This window comes from the organism of the source record quoted next (assembly GCF_019968985.1).
Source record: "MAG: Porospora cf. gigantea B chromosome Unknown PgB_NODE_202_length_29276_cov_121.344, whole genome shotgun sequence".
Taxonomy (NCBI): Eukaryota; Apicomplexa; class Conoidasida; order Eugregarinorida; family Porosporidae; genus Porospora; species Porospora cf. gigantea B.
The window spans coordinates 15,337-29,276 of NW_027178785.1; the positions used below are offsets into that span (position 1 = coordinate 15,337).

At 53.2% G+C, this 13,940-nt stretch overlaps 11 protein-coding genes across 16 annotated transcripts; 2 read left to right on the forward strand and 9 right to left on the reverse strand.

Moving 5' to 3' along the window:
• Nucleotides 1–32: 32 nt before the first annotated feature.
• KVP17_004286 (uncharacterized protein) lies at nucleotides 33–808 on the reverse strand (the record flags this gene model as incomplete). Of its 2 annotated transcripts, XM_068522339.1 has the most annotated exons (3): nucleotides 33–416; nucleotides 478–672; nucleotides 701–808. In XM_068522339.1, 3 exons carry the CDS (start codon nucleotides 806–808, stop codon nucleotides 33–35), a joined length of 687 nt encoding a protein of 228 aa, XP_068377125.1. The 2 variants fall into 2 exon arrangements, with proteins under 2 accessions (XP_068377125.1, XP_068377124.1); XM_068522338.1 differs by lacking the exon at nucleotides 701–808 and having other exon boundaries at nucleotides 478–678.
• A 79-nt stretch (nucleotides 809–887) lies between these two features.
• On the forward strand, nucleotides 888–2,072 carry KVP17_005296 (uncharacterized protein; the record flags this gene model as incomplete). Its single annotated transcript, XM_068515101.1, has 2 exons — nucleotides 888–949; nucleotides 977–2,072. The coding sequence occupies 2 exons, from the start codon at nucleotides 888–890 to the stop codon at nucleotides 2,070–2,072; spliced, it is 1,158 nt and encodes a 385-aa protein (XP_068377151.1).
• KVP17_004300 (uncharacterized protein) lies at nucleotides 2,035–4,251 on the reverse strand (the record flags this gene model as incomplete). Of its 2 annotated transcripts, XM_068522362.1 has the most annotated exons (2): nucleotides 2,408–2,424; nucleotides 2,454–4,251. In XM_068522362.1, the coding sequence occupies 2 exons, from the start codon at nucleotides 4,249–4,251 to the stop codon at nucleotides 2,408–2,410; spliced, it is 1,815 nt and encodes a 604-aa protein (XP_068377142.1). The 2 variants fall into 2 exon arrangements, with proteins under 2 accessions (XP_068377143.1, XP_068377142.1); XM_068522363.1 differs by having other exon boundaries at nucleotides 2,035–4,251.
• Nucleotides 4,252–4,306: 55 nt separating this feature from the next.
• Nucleotides 4,307–6,409, reverse strand: KVP17_004297 (uncharacterized protein; the record flags this gene model as incomplete). The annotated part of the gene is made up of 1 exon (XM_068522356.1): nucleotides 4,307–6,409. The coding sequence occupies one exon, from the start codon at nucleotides 6,407–6,409 to the stop codon at nucleotides 4,307–4,309; it is 2,103 nt and encodes a 700-aa protein (XP_068377139.1).
• Nucleotides 6,410–6,429: 20 nt separating this feature from the next.
• KVP17_004304 (uncharacterized protein) lies at nucleotides 6,430–7,536 on the forward strand (the record flags this gene model as incomplete). Of its 2 annotated transcripts, none has more annotated exons than XM_068522370.1 (1): nucleotides 6,430–7,536. In XM_068522370.1, the coding sequence occupies one exon, from the start codon at nucleotides 6,430–6,432 to the stop codon at nucleotides 7,534–7,536; it is 1,107 nt and encodes a 368-aa protein (XP_068377150.1). The 2 variants fall into 2 exon arrangements, with proteins under 2 accessions (XP_068377150.1, XP_068377149.1); XM_068522369.1 differs by having other exon boundaries at nucleotides 6,643–7,536.
• Nucleotides 7,537–7,746: 210 nt separating this feature from the next.
• Nucleotides 7,747–9,154, reverse strand: KVP17_004289 (uncharacterized protein; the record flags this gene model as incomplete). Of its 3 annotated transcripts, XM_068522345.1 has the most annotated exons (2): nucleotides 7,747–8,119; nucleotides 8,148–8,944. In XM_068522345.1, the coding sequence occupies 2 exons, from the start codon at nucleotides 8,942–8,944 to the stop codon at nucleotides 7,747–7,749; spliced, it is 1,170 nt and encodes a 389-aa protein (XP_068377128.1). The 3 variants fall into 3 exon arrangements, with proteins under 3 accessions (XP_068377128.1, XP_068377129.1, XP_068377130.1); XM_068522346.1 differs by lacking the exon at nucleotides 8,148–8,944 and having other exon boundaries at nucleotides 7,747–8,043; XM_068522347.1 differs by lacking the exon at nucleotides 7,747–8,119 and having other exon boundaries at nucleotides 8,144–9,154.
• Nucleotides 9,155–9,166: 12 nt separating this feature from the next.
• On the reverse strand, nucleotides 9,167–10,495 carry KVP17_004288 (uncharacterized protein; the record flags this gene model as incomplete). The annotated part of the gene is made up of 1 exon (XM_068522344.1): nucleotides 9,167–10,495. One exon carries the CDS (start codon nucleotides 10,493–10,495, stop codon nucleotides 9,167–9,169), a length of 1,329 nt encoding a protein of 442 aa, XP_068377127.1.
• A 35-nt stretch (nucleotides 10,496–10,530) lies between these two features.
• On the reverse strand, nucleotides 10,531–11,039 carry KVP17_004301 (uncharacterized protein; the record flags this gene model as incomplete). The annotated part of the gene is made up of 2 exons (XM_068522364.1): nucleotides 10,531–11,000; nucleotides 11,030–11,039. 2 exons carry the CDS (start codon nucleotides 11,037–11,039, stop codon nucleotides 10,531–10,533), a joined length of 480 nt encoding a protein of 159 aa, XP_068377144.1.
• Nucleotides 11,040–11,086: 47 nt separating this feature from the next.
• On the reverse strand, nucleotides 11,087–12,433 carry KVP17_004298 (uncharacterized protein; the record flags this gene model as incomplete). The annotated part of the gene is made up of 1 exon (XM_068522360.1): nucleotides 11,087–12,433. One exon carries the CDS (start codon nucleotides 12,431–12,433, stop codon nucleotides 11,087–11,089), a length of 1,347 nt encoding a protein of 448 aa, XP_068377140.1.
• Nucleotides 12,434–12,474: 41 nt separating this feature from the next.
• On the reverse strand, nucleotides 12,475–13,261 carry KVP17_004296 (uncharacterized protein; the record flags this gene model as incomplete). The annotated part of the gene is made up of 2 exons (XM_068522355.1): nucleotides 12,475–12,823; nucleotides 12,852–13,261. The coding sequence occupies 2 exons, from the start codon at nucleotides 13,259–13,261 to the stop codon at nucleotides 12,475–12,477; spliced, it is 759 nt and encodes a 252-aa protein (XP_068377138.1).
• A 188-nt stretch (nucleotides 13,262–13,449) lies between these two features.
• KVP17_004287 (uncharacterized protein) lies at nucleotides 13,450–13,809 on the reverse strand (the record flags this gene model as incomplete). The annotated part of the gene is made up of 1 exon (XM_068522340.1): nucleotides 13,450–13,809. One exon carries the CDS (start codon nucleotides 13,807–13,809, stop codon nucleotides 13,450–13,452), a length of 360 nt encoding a protein of 119 aa, XP_068377126.1.
• Nucleotides 13,810–13,940: the final 131 nt, after the last annotated feature.

The window sequence follows — 13,940 nt, forward strand, 5'->3', positions numbered from 1 at the left end:
CACTAATGCGGCAAACCTGACATGTTGTACGTTCAAGCTGCTTGAAAGTCCTGTTCTGCAGTGCTCAAAGCATCGCCGTCACATGCAGACCCGTTACCTGACTTGCACTTCTTCGAAAATACAGCCCAGAACTGTATCCTCGTTTCCAGCTGGGTAGATCGATCCTTTGCCATCTCCAGCTGCTTCCGGAGCTCCTCATTCCGCTTGGACAGGAAGTTTATCTGGACCTCCGCTGTCATAGCTCGTTGGCGCTCCTCTTCGCATTGCGCCTTCAGCGTACTCAGAATGTCTCGCTGCTTCTCGCGGTGCTTCTGGGCTGAGAGACGGTTCCTGGCCCTCTGTATCTTTCGCTTCTGGTCGGCCGGCATGGAGTTCGTTATCTTGATACCCGCTGTCAGAATATCGAACTCCTTCCGCTGTAAAGATATTGCCAGTCAGCAGTTACCTGATCTTACTACGGCTTAATATTACACATACCGCTGCATCAGCCGGACTACCTTCTTCGATGTCGTCATCCCAGGATACCTGCCTGGATGCCTTTCGAGAAGGGGAGGGCAGCTCGTCGTGGGGATACCAATTCTGGTCCTTCTCCAGACCTTCACTGGTAGTGGCTTGCTTCAGAATGGCGTCATGGAGGATGCCCTCGTGACCCAGAAGCGGCGATATTGGCGACTTCATCGAGGTTTCCCTCCAGTCCCACCTTTGATTCATAAGTATGGTTTCGGAAAGGCTCCTTTATCGGTTCCATCTTGGGTTCGGGTTTGATAAGGGGTTGTGATCCCAACGGTAGCCCGAATCCAGTCGTCATACTTAATAGGATATGGTCACTTTGATGGTAATATTCGTCGTATCCTTTACCGATACCAATATCTTCGTGACTGAATTGAATGGTGACTGAGAGTTCGGGGAGCTCCACGAACACCCCTGTGCTTGAAATGATTTCTCGGAGGTAGAGATCAAATGTCTGAGAACATAGCGCTGAAAAACGGTCTCAATGGAAGAAAACCATCCTTCAACGCACAGCTGACTTCAAACGGCTGGCATCCTTTCACCCTACAGATATCACCGAGACCGCGAGTGGTGTGCTTCGAGATGTGTTAGCTTGCTACGGACAGCTAGCGAAGGCCTGCGCGGCTTCGGAAGCGGAGTGTCTGCGTCTCCTCTCTGCCGGAGGCAACGAGGACCACGCAGCCCTTCAGAGTCAAGTCCAGTCATACGAGGCGGAAATACGACTGCTAAAGAACCAAGAGGTGGCGATTCGCAGACTTAAGGAGCAAGTTAACGATTTGGAGTTGCGAAAGGAGGTGGAGCTGTCCAGCGTGATGGAAGAGTGCAGGGGGAAGTACAAAGCAGAGTTGAAACGTGTTGAGAGTGAATCACAGGAGAAAGTCCATTCGCTGGAGAAGGAGTTGGATCAAGCCAAACAAATCATAAGGGACGTGGATCAGCGGTCTGACCAGCAGAGAGAGCACTGTGAACATGCTCGCCTAGCAATGGAGGTGAAACTAAGGAAGGCAGTTGCCGGTCGCAAGGAGGTTGAGCGTAGACTGGCTATGGCTACGGCGACGCTGGCGACTTCAGACCAGCCGCATAAAAACGACAGCGCAGAGGAGGCGGGAGCGCTGACGACTCAGTTGAAGTGCCTTCAGGAGGTTCTCTGCAACGAACGTCTCACACACCAAGCGACTTCCTCGGACTTGAAAACAGAGAACGCACGGCTAAAGGAGCAGTTGGCACAACTGCCTGCAGACACGAGGCCGCTGAACACCGCCCTGACGTCTCTGGAGTCGGAGCTTGCTTCAGCACACTTGAAGATCCGGGCTGTCGAAGCGCAGCGGGAGTCATTAGGCATAAGGCTGGACCAGGCGTTGGAGCAATGCTTGCGCCACCGCCCCGATGTGGACGTCGAGTCTCACGCTCCGTTTGACGCGGACGGGAAGTGGAAAGGCCTGCCGGTCGCGGAGAGATGGCTGGTGAGAGTGCTCCGTCGAGCAGTGGTCCACCGGCCTAGCCGCTTGTATCTAGCTGGGTATCTTATGACGCTGCACCTGGCATGGTTGTGGATGTTGTAGGCCCGTGGTCACGTGAGACCTCGCAGGTCCGTGAGACCTCGCAGGTCCGTGAGACCTCGCAGGTCCGTGAGACGCACACAGTACCGATGGCAAACCGTTCATCGCGCCAGGAAGCTGCGCATTTGGAAGGCAGCATCGATGAAGTGCGAGCGAGAGGCGAGAAGAGTCTTCCTTCGCCAGCCACAGGATCCAGACAGCCAGGCACAGGATACAGACAGCCAGGCGGCTCTGCAGGTGTAGGTGGAAGACGTGCTGCAGGCGGGAGGTGTGCTGCAGATGTGAAGGGAGCAGGTGGAACAACCTTCTGCGACTTCTTCACAGAACTCGAAACCGTGTTAGGCAGGGGTTTTACCTGGGAGGATGCAAGCTCGGTTTTTGTACACAAAGGAAGCGTGGGGGGTAAGTCCAATACCGAAGCCAAGACCTCATACGCATGAATCAGAGACGGCCTCGGTAGCCTTTGTGGTACTGGATGCTGCTCTCGGTGCACCAGGTAGCTCATCACCGCAGACTGGAGGTGGTTTTGAAGACCAAGCGTCTGCAACTTCTCCCTCTCTGTCTTTATGGCTGCCTCGTATGCGACCGCAAAATCACTCTGGATGTCGTGGTAGTTGATAGAGGGACCCAGACGCCGCTCCTTCAATGCTGCGGATACTGTTTCACCCACAAGCCGCTTGGCGCATGCCGAAAGCAGAGTGTGTGAGGTGTCGATGCACGCACTCACGAGGACGTCGACGGGCGTGGGTATGTGAACGTTGAAGGAGAAAGGTTTTTTCGTGAAGTTCTGAATCATAGTGGGCACACTCCCCTTGATGGGACTGCTCTCCCAGGCCCGGGACATGACCCCTCTACGATCGGAGGCGGCAATGTCCTGCAGAAGACGGGTCTTTTCCTCCTCAGAGAGCTGAATGCCCTCCTCAGCAGCCAACTCCGTCACTAATTTCAGTGTTAGGTTCACCAGACGAGTGGCCTTCTGGTACTCCTTCTTGGCTCTCTTCACAAGGGAGTTCAGTGGTTTTTGAGGGACTTCGGCAAACGTAAAACGGGAACGAAGAACGCTATTTGGGCACAACCACCGCGGTGACAGGAGACAGTGCAGCAGTCCCTTCTGTACGAGAAAAGGGCCAGGTAGTGCCAGATTGGAGCCCTCACTGGGCACCGAGCCGTAGGAAGCTGTCATGCCAAACTGGAGCCCACTTAAGAATTCTTCTTGCGTCGATGTCATTTGGTTCTCAGACACTGTTGGCAGAAATGCTTCGCAGGCAACTTGTGCCTCGGGGGCCTCCAAAAGGTGATGAAGGGCCATCCATCCGGATAGAGGGAACCGGGGCTGCCACGAATCTCCTAGAACCGCATCCAACAGGATTGCCCCCATCGTTAGCCGCGTTTCACCATCGACTTCCATTGTCGAACACCTAACTAGTGCCAGAACCTCGAGGAAGCTACCAATCACACGGCTGCGGTCGTTTTCGGGAGTGGCTCCAAGTTTAATACCCAAATCCAACAGCCCCCACTGGTGAAGCCGTTGCCATGGCGTGGAATCATCACATATCTCAGGGGTTTGAGTCACCTCCAATATTTTGAGGAGCAGTGATGATCTAGATACCTCGAGGAAGTCCTTACATTCCTTCGGCGTTTTTGGCGTGCATAGAAATGAGGAGACGAAGTCTGTCGTGAAGAACGACCCATCCACCGCCCGGTCAAGCAGATTAGGGAAGACGCATACCAGACCTGGGAAGTCACCGAGCGCATCCACCTGCCCTACAGTCGGATGCAAACCTAACAGCACTTCTCGGAGCTTGTTTGCCGTGGACCAGGAGAAGGTCTCCCGATCTTCAATGAGCAGCTGCATCTCAGACGTCAGGCTGACGAGTTGCCCATACAGCAGCGGCGTGATGTCGACGTCGTCGTCATTCGGCCGCAAATACTGCAAATGGCGCTTGTACACTGGCGCCACCCTAAGAAGTCGTCGCGGCAGGGGCACCTCTCCTAGTCCCCTGATTTCCTCTATTACAGCATTCAACTGCCTTCGTTGCTTGGAAACGCAGAGGGTCGGCTGAACGTTGGCCGAGCGTTGAGCTGTCTTCTGATGCAGTCCCTTCGTGAGTAAACTGCAGAGCAGCAGAGATTTTTCCCCTCTTAGGGGTTTTCCTCTGTACCACGCAGGTTGCAATATCATGTGGAGAAAACAATGAATTTAAGAACACGTACTTTTTATGGTGCTTTTCTGGTGCTCAAAGTGTCTGGATGGAGAGAGTCCCAACTGTCAATGGCAGGTTTTCAAATTCGAATTGAAACGACGCCCTCGCACGCGGGTTGGATGGAGACGGCTGGGTCAAGGGAGCGAAGGACTCGGGAGCCTGCAATGGCGAGGAAGCAATGGTGAGGATACCATCGTCTTCTGATGATGAGTGGTGCTCAACCTGTTGGTTCACATTAGGGCGGACCCGCCGCCTTGGAGGTCGCTTGACAGGTTGTGGAGGCGGAACAAATTCGGCTTGTACGGAAGGAGTGGTGCATTTTTTGTATGGAATACTCGCCTTGATTCCAAGTTGTGGGGCAACGACCTGGTACAGCCCTATCAAGGCATCCTCCGCGTGCAACACGGAGGGTGGTCGCGGAGATCGCAGCGCGGAGAGGACCAGCCGTTCAATTCTATGGGGGAACTTCCTGTTCACCGGCAACCTATCCACCAGCGACGTCAGCCCTGTTTCCACACGTGCTATTGCTGCCTCGTAGTCGATATTTTCCTGCGAGGAGTCACGGCTCGAGCGGCGCAAATGGTCTAGGACGGCGTCGCCAGCGAGGAACAGCAGCGCATATGTGTCTGGGCGGAATGGGTGTGCCTTAGCAGCGGCAGCCACGAAGTCTACTATCGGATCGTTGTGGCGTTCGACTCGTTTCTGGGAATCGGCAACCTGCCATGATTGTCTGGTCAATTGGACAATCATAGGGGGCACACTCCCCTTGATGGGACTGCTCTCCCAGGCCCGGGACATGACCCCTCTACGATCGGAGGCGGCGATGTCCTGCAGAAGACGGGTCTTTTCCTCCTTAGGGAGCTGAATGCCCTCCTCATCAGCCAGCTCCGTCACCAGTTTCAGTGTCAGGTTCACCAGACGAGTGGCCTTCTGGTACTCCTTCTTAGCTCGTTGTATTAACGATTCGAGACCATCAGAAGCAACCAAGGATGACGATGAACCAGTCTTCAGACACCCGTCTGGATTCAGCCATTCAAATTCTGTCAGCAGACACAGCAATCCGTTTTCCACAAGGAAGCGGCCGGGGGCAGGCAGGTCACTTGGAACATGCGGCAGGAGCAAACCCTCTTCCATGTCAATTGCGATCTGTTTCGCGAATTTCAATCCTCTGTCTAGTGTAGCCCTTAGAGTTCGCACATCTGCCTGGGTGTCTGGTTTGAATGAGAGTGGGATATTGCTGGCGCTCATAGCCGCGAGTACACCAAACCATCCAGCTACGGATGACTGGCTGTCGAGCGGCTCCCATATTCGACGATGAACTTGCTCAAGGCCGAGGAACGCACATGTGGCCAGTCTGCAGAAGTAGGGTTCTGCAGCATTTTCAGGCATCTGAAAGCAGGCTAGCACCTCGAGAAAATCTTCAACGAATGCAATCCTCTCCTCCAATTCGAACGTTGTACCAAGAAAGCACTCGAGATCCACGAGGAACCAGTTGTACAACTGGCGAATTGCGTCCTCGAGACTATGAACGGCGCAGCCCATCAAATCGACTATCTTGACCAGCACGGCTGACCTGCTATCATTGAGCATATCCTTGCACTCTTCTGATGGTATAGCAGTTAGGAGTCGGCTCTTCATGGTATCCCACGATGTGAAAGGTCCATCCTTTTTGAGTATCACCGAGTAGCTTCCTATGGCGTTAACCAGCTCTGGGCAGGTAGAAAGGGCATCCACATGACCAGGGGTGGGCGCGGGACCAAGGGCGATACGCATTATCTCAGCAACTGAACCCTCCGCAAACACGTTTCGATCTCCGATCAGATCAGCCAACTCACTCAGAAGATCGCGGATCTGGTTGGAGAAGATGGGAGTGATATCCTCTCCGCATGCTGGAGCCAGGAGTGCGCGACAGCTCGAAAACCATTTGGGAAGTTTGGAGGTCCGCAGGGGTATTGGTGTGCTCCCGAGCAGTTGAAGTTCCACAACGGAGTCATTAAGCCGCTGGCGTCTTCTAGACGCGCGGATGCTTGTCGAAGTGGGGACTTCTGTGGGTTTTGGCGATCCTGTCGTGAGAAGACTGGAGAGAATCCAGATTCTGTGCGGATTGCAACTGGATGGTTGTAATATCATGCGCATGAAGAAATAGCGATTTTTCCATGGATCTCACCTTAAGACAGACTCTCGTTCCAGAATTAGGTCTGGCCGGTCAACAACGGCTCCAATCCTCTGTAGTCACAGTCGTGGGCCTCGGAGGACTTGGTTGCCCGGTGGCCACGTATCTAGCTGGTGCCGGCGTGGGGAGCTTGAGACTGATAGACGGCGACTGCGTCGCTGTGTCCAACCTTCACCGCCAAGTTCTTTTCACCGCAATGGATGAAGGGCAGAACAAGGCCGAGGCTGCTAGACTTCAGCTGAAGGAACGGTTTCCTGCTTCGATGACGGCCTTTCCAGAATTCCTCACCATTGCAAATGCTAGGCGCCTGTTACAAGGTTCGTCGTGTATCGTGGACTGTTGTGACAGCGCAAACACTCGCTACACCATCAACGACGCGGCCGTTGCGGAGGGTATCCCCGTCGTCGTGGCCTCGGCTCTGCAGTGGGAAGGGCAGCTTCTCATATCACGACCCAACCGCTGTTATCGGTGTTGTTTCGAGGAGGTCCCCCGAGAGGAAGACTGTGGCGCCTGTGCTCTTTTCGGTGTGGTGGGACCGGTTGTGGGCGTTATGGGACTGTTGCAAGCGACGGAGACTCTGAAGTTGTTGGCAGGGCTAGCCTCTCAACCAAACCTCTTGATTTACAACGCTTTAGATTGCAAGCCTTTTAGAATCGTTCCCCTAAACCCCAAGCCCTGTTTCGTTTGTGAAGGAGGGCTGCCCACACGACCCCTTCCACTTCCTGGTCCTGCGATGTATCCAGATACCATCTCGGCAAGTGATTTCGCCATCTCCCATGTCTCCCTTGACGGAGAAAAGGTGGTTGTGAAGGGCTGCGTACTCGATGTGAGGCCACCTAATCATTTCAGCGTATGGAACGCCAAGGGCGCCACCTCCTACCCCCTCGACCGCCTGCAGCTTGACAGTGACCAGCGTCAGGTATCCGTACCGGGCTCCGCCTTCGTCATCTGCAGACGTGGAGTGGACTCTAACAAGGCCTGCTGGCTGCTTGCTGAGGCGGGTTGTCGTCCAGTGAATGTTGTGGGTGGTTGGCATTCTGTGGCACTTTCAGACAGCAGTTTGGGCGAAATTGCACTGTACAGCAAGTAACAATCGATAAATAACTCTAAGGCAAGATCTCAGGCAACTCGAACTTGTCTCCATGCCGGGCTATGATTACCGCGCTTGCTACGAACACTGCGGCTTTCAGAATCGTATGGCGCAGTGGACGTGTCTCCAAAGAATCCATCTGGAATAGTGCATTTCTCTTGCAGCGTGTTGGAGTTTTGCTGGCGCTGTCCTTTGGTGTTGGTCACCACTTCAATGGTCTTCTTTGACGGATCTCTGCTTTAGAGGGGGGCGAGAAGGTCTCATTAGTTGTCGCGGTTTCAAAGGCCTTTCATCGACTTTCGACTCTGTCTGCAAGTCCACGCGTTTCTCACGCGGCCGTCCTCCAAACTGGAACACGCTGGGAAGCGATTCCTTCTGCACTGTCGGCTCGTGGGGACATAACGCCAGCTTCAGATGAGGAGGCCGTTCCATGAGGTACTTCACCTCTCGTTCTATGGCCTGAGAGTCGCATATTGGTGACTGCTCCAGATGCGAGTAAAGGGCCATCGCAAGATTCTCCGAATCGCCCTGCAGATTGTCAGCCTCGTCTAGCAACTCGTGAAAGGTCTCTAAGGCTGATGCGCTGGGTAAGTACCCTCGAGCAGACTCACTTGACGGTCTTTTTCAGGACGTTTATGGCGTTCTCACATGTGGAGTGCAACAGATCGATCTCTGTGCTGGCCCTATGTACGACGTCTGTAATTCTGGAAAGCAAGCACTCGAGCTTGTTGGACTCCGCCTCGATCATCTTGACTTGTTTCAGCTGCAGTATCACCATCTTCTCATTTTGTGTCTTCGTGTAGGTGTCCAGATTTTCGCGAGCTCGAGAATGACGGCGGTTGAGGTCTCGGAGAGCCTGATTAATGCACCGGATAGAGGAGACCTGAATAAGTTGGGCTTTTACAACATCCTTGTTGGCTGTGATTACGCCGTCTCCATGGCAGAGTACCTCCTCGTGATTTACCCCCACGAACATAACTTTGGGTAGTCGTCGGACCTCTCTCACGACTGCTGTGATCCACTCTGGTGGAAGGTCCCGCTGCCCAAGAACTCTTTTTAACTCCGCGAGCCGAACAAGCCTTATTTTCTGATCTCTAACGACACCCAGAGGGTCCTCTTCCTCGCTTCCTCTCCAGACGGCCCGGTCTTCCAGCAACGCTTGGGCGGCCTGGACTGCAAAAGCTCGAAAAACGAATGGCGTTGTGAATTCGTCTCCTGGATTGGCGCCGTCCCCGAACCCACTAATGAACGGCGTCCAGGCAAGCACGCTAAGCATCACGGCGCCGAGTACGCTCCCCTCATCATGTAGCTTCATGAGCACACCCTTATCAGCAAGATGATTCACCACGGCCATGCAAAAGTCAGGAGTCGGTCTTACGGGCGTGTCTAGCCTCTTGCAAGCGTCCATGACCGCGGCGTGCACATCAGACGCTCGTAGAACGCATTCAAGATAAGGGCCATCACGTTGGTCTCGCAAAACACATTCCACCAGCACCACCCACCTACTACGGTCCTCGCGTGCACAGAGCAAGAGCTGCAGAGCGAAGGTTGTCAAGCCGCCTAGAAAGGCCTCCAGGTGGCCACCATACTCCCTTGCGTCTTCCCAGATTTCAGACATTCTACAGATTTCCTAAACCAACACAGAATTTTCCTTCCTTTCCTTTTTCGTACTGGAAGGAGACGTGAGCGGAGCTAAAATGCCGAAGGACAGTAACACAGCTACGAGCATGCCTCCAACGACCGGCGTCCATCTCAGCGGCTCGCCGGCGGGAGTTATGCGGTCCACGAGTGTGTTGAGTGATGTGGCGAGCGTGAGCGTCAGAAGCCCCAAGGAAGTAGCGGCTGTAGAGTACAGTACCCCGAAATATTGGCTGTCGAAGACTTCATAGAGGTAGGAGATGAGTAGCGTGTAGCAGCTGCCTCGCATCAGCAAAAAACTCGACGCACCAACGTAATGCCAACCAGTTGTTTCTGCGAAGAAGCCAACCGCAAGTGCCACAGCCAGCAGCGCGTTCATGTAGAACGACTGGAAAACTAGACCAAGTCTGTCCATAAGAACTCCGTTGACGAGACCGGCAAGAACGCATGCTGGCAGCAGATACTCGTAGAAAGGGCCGAGTTCGTCGTTGACGCCTGCGCTGATGAACACCTGGTCAATGATAATGTTGTAGGTGACCGTCGAAAAGGCCAGCACCAGCCAGAACACCGTAAACAAGATGTAGTTGTGGGAGAAGATGGCGTCGCTAACAACTTCCCTTTCAGGCCGATAAGCGTTGAAGGCCATAAGACCAACAGACGGCCTCTCAACGTAAACCGACGTCCTAAGCATCGAGCTTCGTTCGGTGTCAAGATCAACGGAATCTGCGGGAGCGTCAAAAGGCTTGTTGGGGAAAACAAACAGACCCAGCATCACCGCGACGAATCCGAAACCAATTAGGGACAGCACAACTGAGGAGTACGTCGCCAGGCCACTGGAAATGATCGAGTTGCCAAGCGTGAACTGCAGTGCTCCCAGCTCGCACATCGCGCTCATAGCTGCTATGAGGAACTTAGATTGCTTGGGGAAGAGCGACGCCACCGTCATAACGGCATTCGACACCGTTTGTATGGCAACACCCTGAAGGCCAAGAGACACTGCCACAGGCATTAACCCCAAAGGTAGGAAACCGATATAACTCGCTGTGACCATCGCATGACCCAAGGCCAAAGTGAGACCAGGTCCTGCAATGTCCAGGACTATGCCTGACAGTCCTCCTATGAGGGTATCAGCAGTGCAGTACACAAAACTTGCGTTGGTAACAGCCTTCTCCTCTTCAGGGCAGAACTCATGCTCTGGATGCTCACATTTTGTGAGACCGCCATGTTTCCAAAATGTTGTGAAGGCGATTTTGTTTTGGGGGCCATTCCCTCCGAAGAAGACCAGCACACAGGACAATACCAGGAGAAAGATTCTATTCATCTTTGGCACACAGCTGCACACAAGTTTCGGTGTTATCAGAAGAGGCTGGCGTTGCTCATAATGGCCAGGAACTCCTCGCGAGAGATCTCTCCGTCCATATCTCGGTCGAACTCATCTATCATCGCTTGCAAGTCGTCCTCGCCCACATTCTCGCCTAGATCCCGAGCTACCCTGCGAAGGTTCTTCAGGCTGATCTTGCCTGTGTTGTCGTCGTCGAAAAGTTCAAATGCCTTCATAATTTCTTCCTGTGGGTCTCGCTCAGAGATTCGCTGCGTCATGATCTCTAGAAAATCGCCGTAGCTTATACGGCCACTTTGTTTCTTGTCGTAAGTCTGGATCAGCTCAAGCACATCTGTCTTCTTCACATCGAACCCTAGCGCTCTCATAGCGACTTTAAGCTCGTGGAAGTCGATAGAAGCTCTTTTTTCGGTGTCGAACAGATCGAAGGCGTGCTTGATATCACGCTTCTGCTCTTCTGACAACGATTTAAGGGGCCGTTTCCGAGCTGCGTTATACCTAATAACGTCCTCTCACTTTCCACCATTGCTGACGGAATATCTCGAATTTGGCGTCATTCAAAATGTTGTGGGGTCAAACAGTGGTCTTCGTTTGGCTGTGTTCCAGCTCAATATCCACGTTGCGGTCCTTTGATTTGGATAACTTCTTGAAACCAATTGGAAGCAAGCAACAACCTACACTCATCACAGCGGTGATGATGTACATTGTTGTCTGGTCAGTCATATGTAGTTGTAAAACTTGGCATAGGAGAAAACCAAACCCCATAGCTGAGGATAGATGTCCACCACAATGTCCCCACATTCGCTTGTCGTCTTTCATGAAGAAGCTGAGTATCCACAGCGTGTAGGAAATAACAAGACCCATAGCGAAACCGCAAAAAGGCGCTGTCAGCGTGAACTTTAGAAACGCTGGGTTCGTAATATCGATGTAGCAGTTGTCCAGCGGCGATGTGGTGGTCTCCCCTGCTATCGAGGTGTCAGTTGAGAGATGCATGTACCACAGTAAGCCACAAGAAGAGAAGTGGGGTGCGAAACAAACTACGGCCGCCATGGCTGCCGCTGCAGCGAGCAGCATGAAGCCAACTTGTCCACGTTTTCTGGGGCTCCAGCGAGGCGCATCCATGAAAGACATGAAGGCGCCTCCTCCGGCCGCGATGCCGACAGCAAGCATCGCGTCGACACAGGCGGAGGCCCTAGGAGTCATCATGTACCTTGTCACAAAGTAGGCGAATCGCAGCGTCATGCCGGTGGCCACCCACAACGGAAGCACGAAGAAGTCCACCTGTAGCGACGTGAAAACCCTCACGAATGAACCTGAGGTAACAGCGGTTGACTCGTACGGAACGTTGCTGTAGTCGTATCGTATCACCTTGTCAGGCACGTCAAGAAGGAACAGCTCCGAACATCCCGTCAGAGCTAGCAACATGAAACAGGTAATCACATTGGCAGTGGTGAGTGCCAGACCATTTTTCCCATTGAGCAGCATCGCAATACCGCTTAGAACCACTCGAACCAGCCCTGACATTAGATTGATCAATCCGCAAACATGACCACGTCGTGCAGGTTGAGGGTACCACAGGGCCGCGATGCCGAGACACGTCTGTATGCTAGCGGCTCCCAGACCTGTTACGGCCCCACCGACCACCTGCATCACCACGTTCGACTTCGTCTCTCCTAAGTAGATCATTGTTCCACCGACAGCCATTGCCATGGCACCTCCAAACGTGATAGGCTTCATGCCCACCCAGTTGAAGACCACGCCCAAGAAGAAGGCGACCACACCCCAGACAACGCCGATAACGGTGAGACACGCGCTGTGAGGGTCCACGAAGTAGGTGAGACCAGGGAACAGCTGTGTGCCACATGCCGAAAGAAAAGACAGGTAGCTTAGCTGCACAGCTACGAAGCGCACGCAACCCATTATTATTTAGGAGATATGTAGATCACGAAAACTCAAACAGATCAATGGTCTTCCTCGGCAGGGGCATCCGTCTTCTTGTTACCGTCAGAGAACCACAGCGTAAGATTGTCGCGTAGCAGTTGCATGATAAGAGTTGAGTCCCTATAAGTATCCTCAGAGACGTTATCCAGTTCAGCAATCGCCTCGTCAAAAGCATGCTGAGCCATCTGGCAGGCCTCTGCAGGGGACAGTAGGATCTCGTAGTGGAATACGGAGAAGTTAAGAGCCAAACCGAGTCGAATCGCATGTGTAGAGGGGAGGTCCACAGCCAACTTGGTGGCCTTCTCGTACGACTCGCGAGCCTTCTGGATCTGTTCCTGGCTGGACTCAGGGTTGAACTCACACAGATACCTGGATGCGCGCTCCCTCTAAAACTCACCGATAATAATCACCCTTCATCTTGTGGTAGAAGACGTTGGGCTCGGCGTACTCCTTAGTCTCCGGAATGTCCTTGACGAGGTGGCTGTCGACAATATCCAGCACGCTAGCGCATATATCCCTGAGCTCCTTATCAACTTTCTGTCGGTACTCTCGAGCAATCTTGACAAGGGCCTCCGCTTGTCGCTTCTCCTGCTTCTGCTCCGTTGAGAGAATCACCCTATACGCAGCCCGCCGTGCACCAACGGCGTTCTTGAAGGCCACGGACAGCAAGTTGCGCTCGTCGGTACTGAGCTTCTTAGTCATCATCACGACCTCCTTCATGAACTCAGACATCTCATCGTACCGCTCCGCCTGCTCAGCGAGACGCGCCTTGTATACGAGCTCCTCATGCTTCGTGACGTCGACCATCGCAATTTACTGGTGATTTCTAATTTTCCTCCGAGTGATTCATGTGGAGTGAAGTCATGGGATTTGCGCAGAGGTTCTCACACGTACGTACACAGCCAACACAGTTGAACATTTGCGGCGATGAGTAAAAACCCAGTTGCATTTAGGACTTCGGGTATCTATCACAGGGCAATTGACGAGTTCATCCACTATGCTCCATCAGTCTCCTTGGCCTGGGTGCTGTCGGAGTTCCAAAGGGTCAGGTTATCGCGTAACAGCTGCATGATAAGAGTTGAATCCCGGTAGCTCTCCTCGGAGACATGATCCAGCTCAGCGATAGCCTCATCAAACGCCTTCTGTGCCATTCGGCATGCATCCTCAGGCGATTGGAGAATCTCGAAGTGGAAGACTGAATAGTTCAGCGCCAGTCCCAGACGGATCGCATGCGTGGGCGGCAGCGCTACAGCCTCCTTGAAAGCCTTGTCATAGGAGCTACGAGCCTGCTCAATATGTTCCGAGTTCTTCTCAGGTCGGAACTCCGACAAGTACCGATAGTAATCGCCCTTCATCTTGTAGTAAAAGACAATCGATTCAACAACCCCTTCGGTCTTCTGATCATCCTCGATACGCTTCAGTAGGTTATCATCGATAACGCTTAAAATATCATAGCAGATGGTATTTAATTCCTCTTCAACCATGG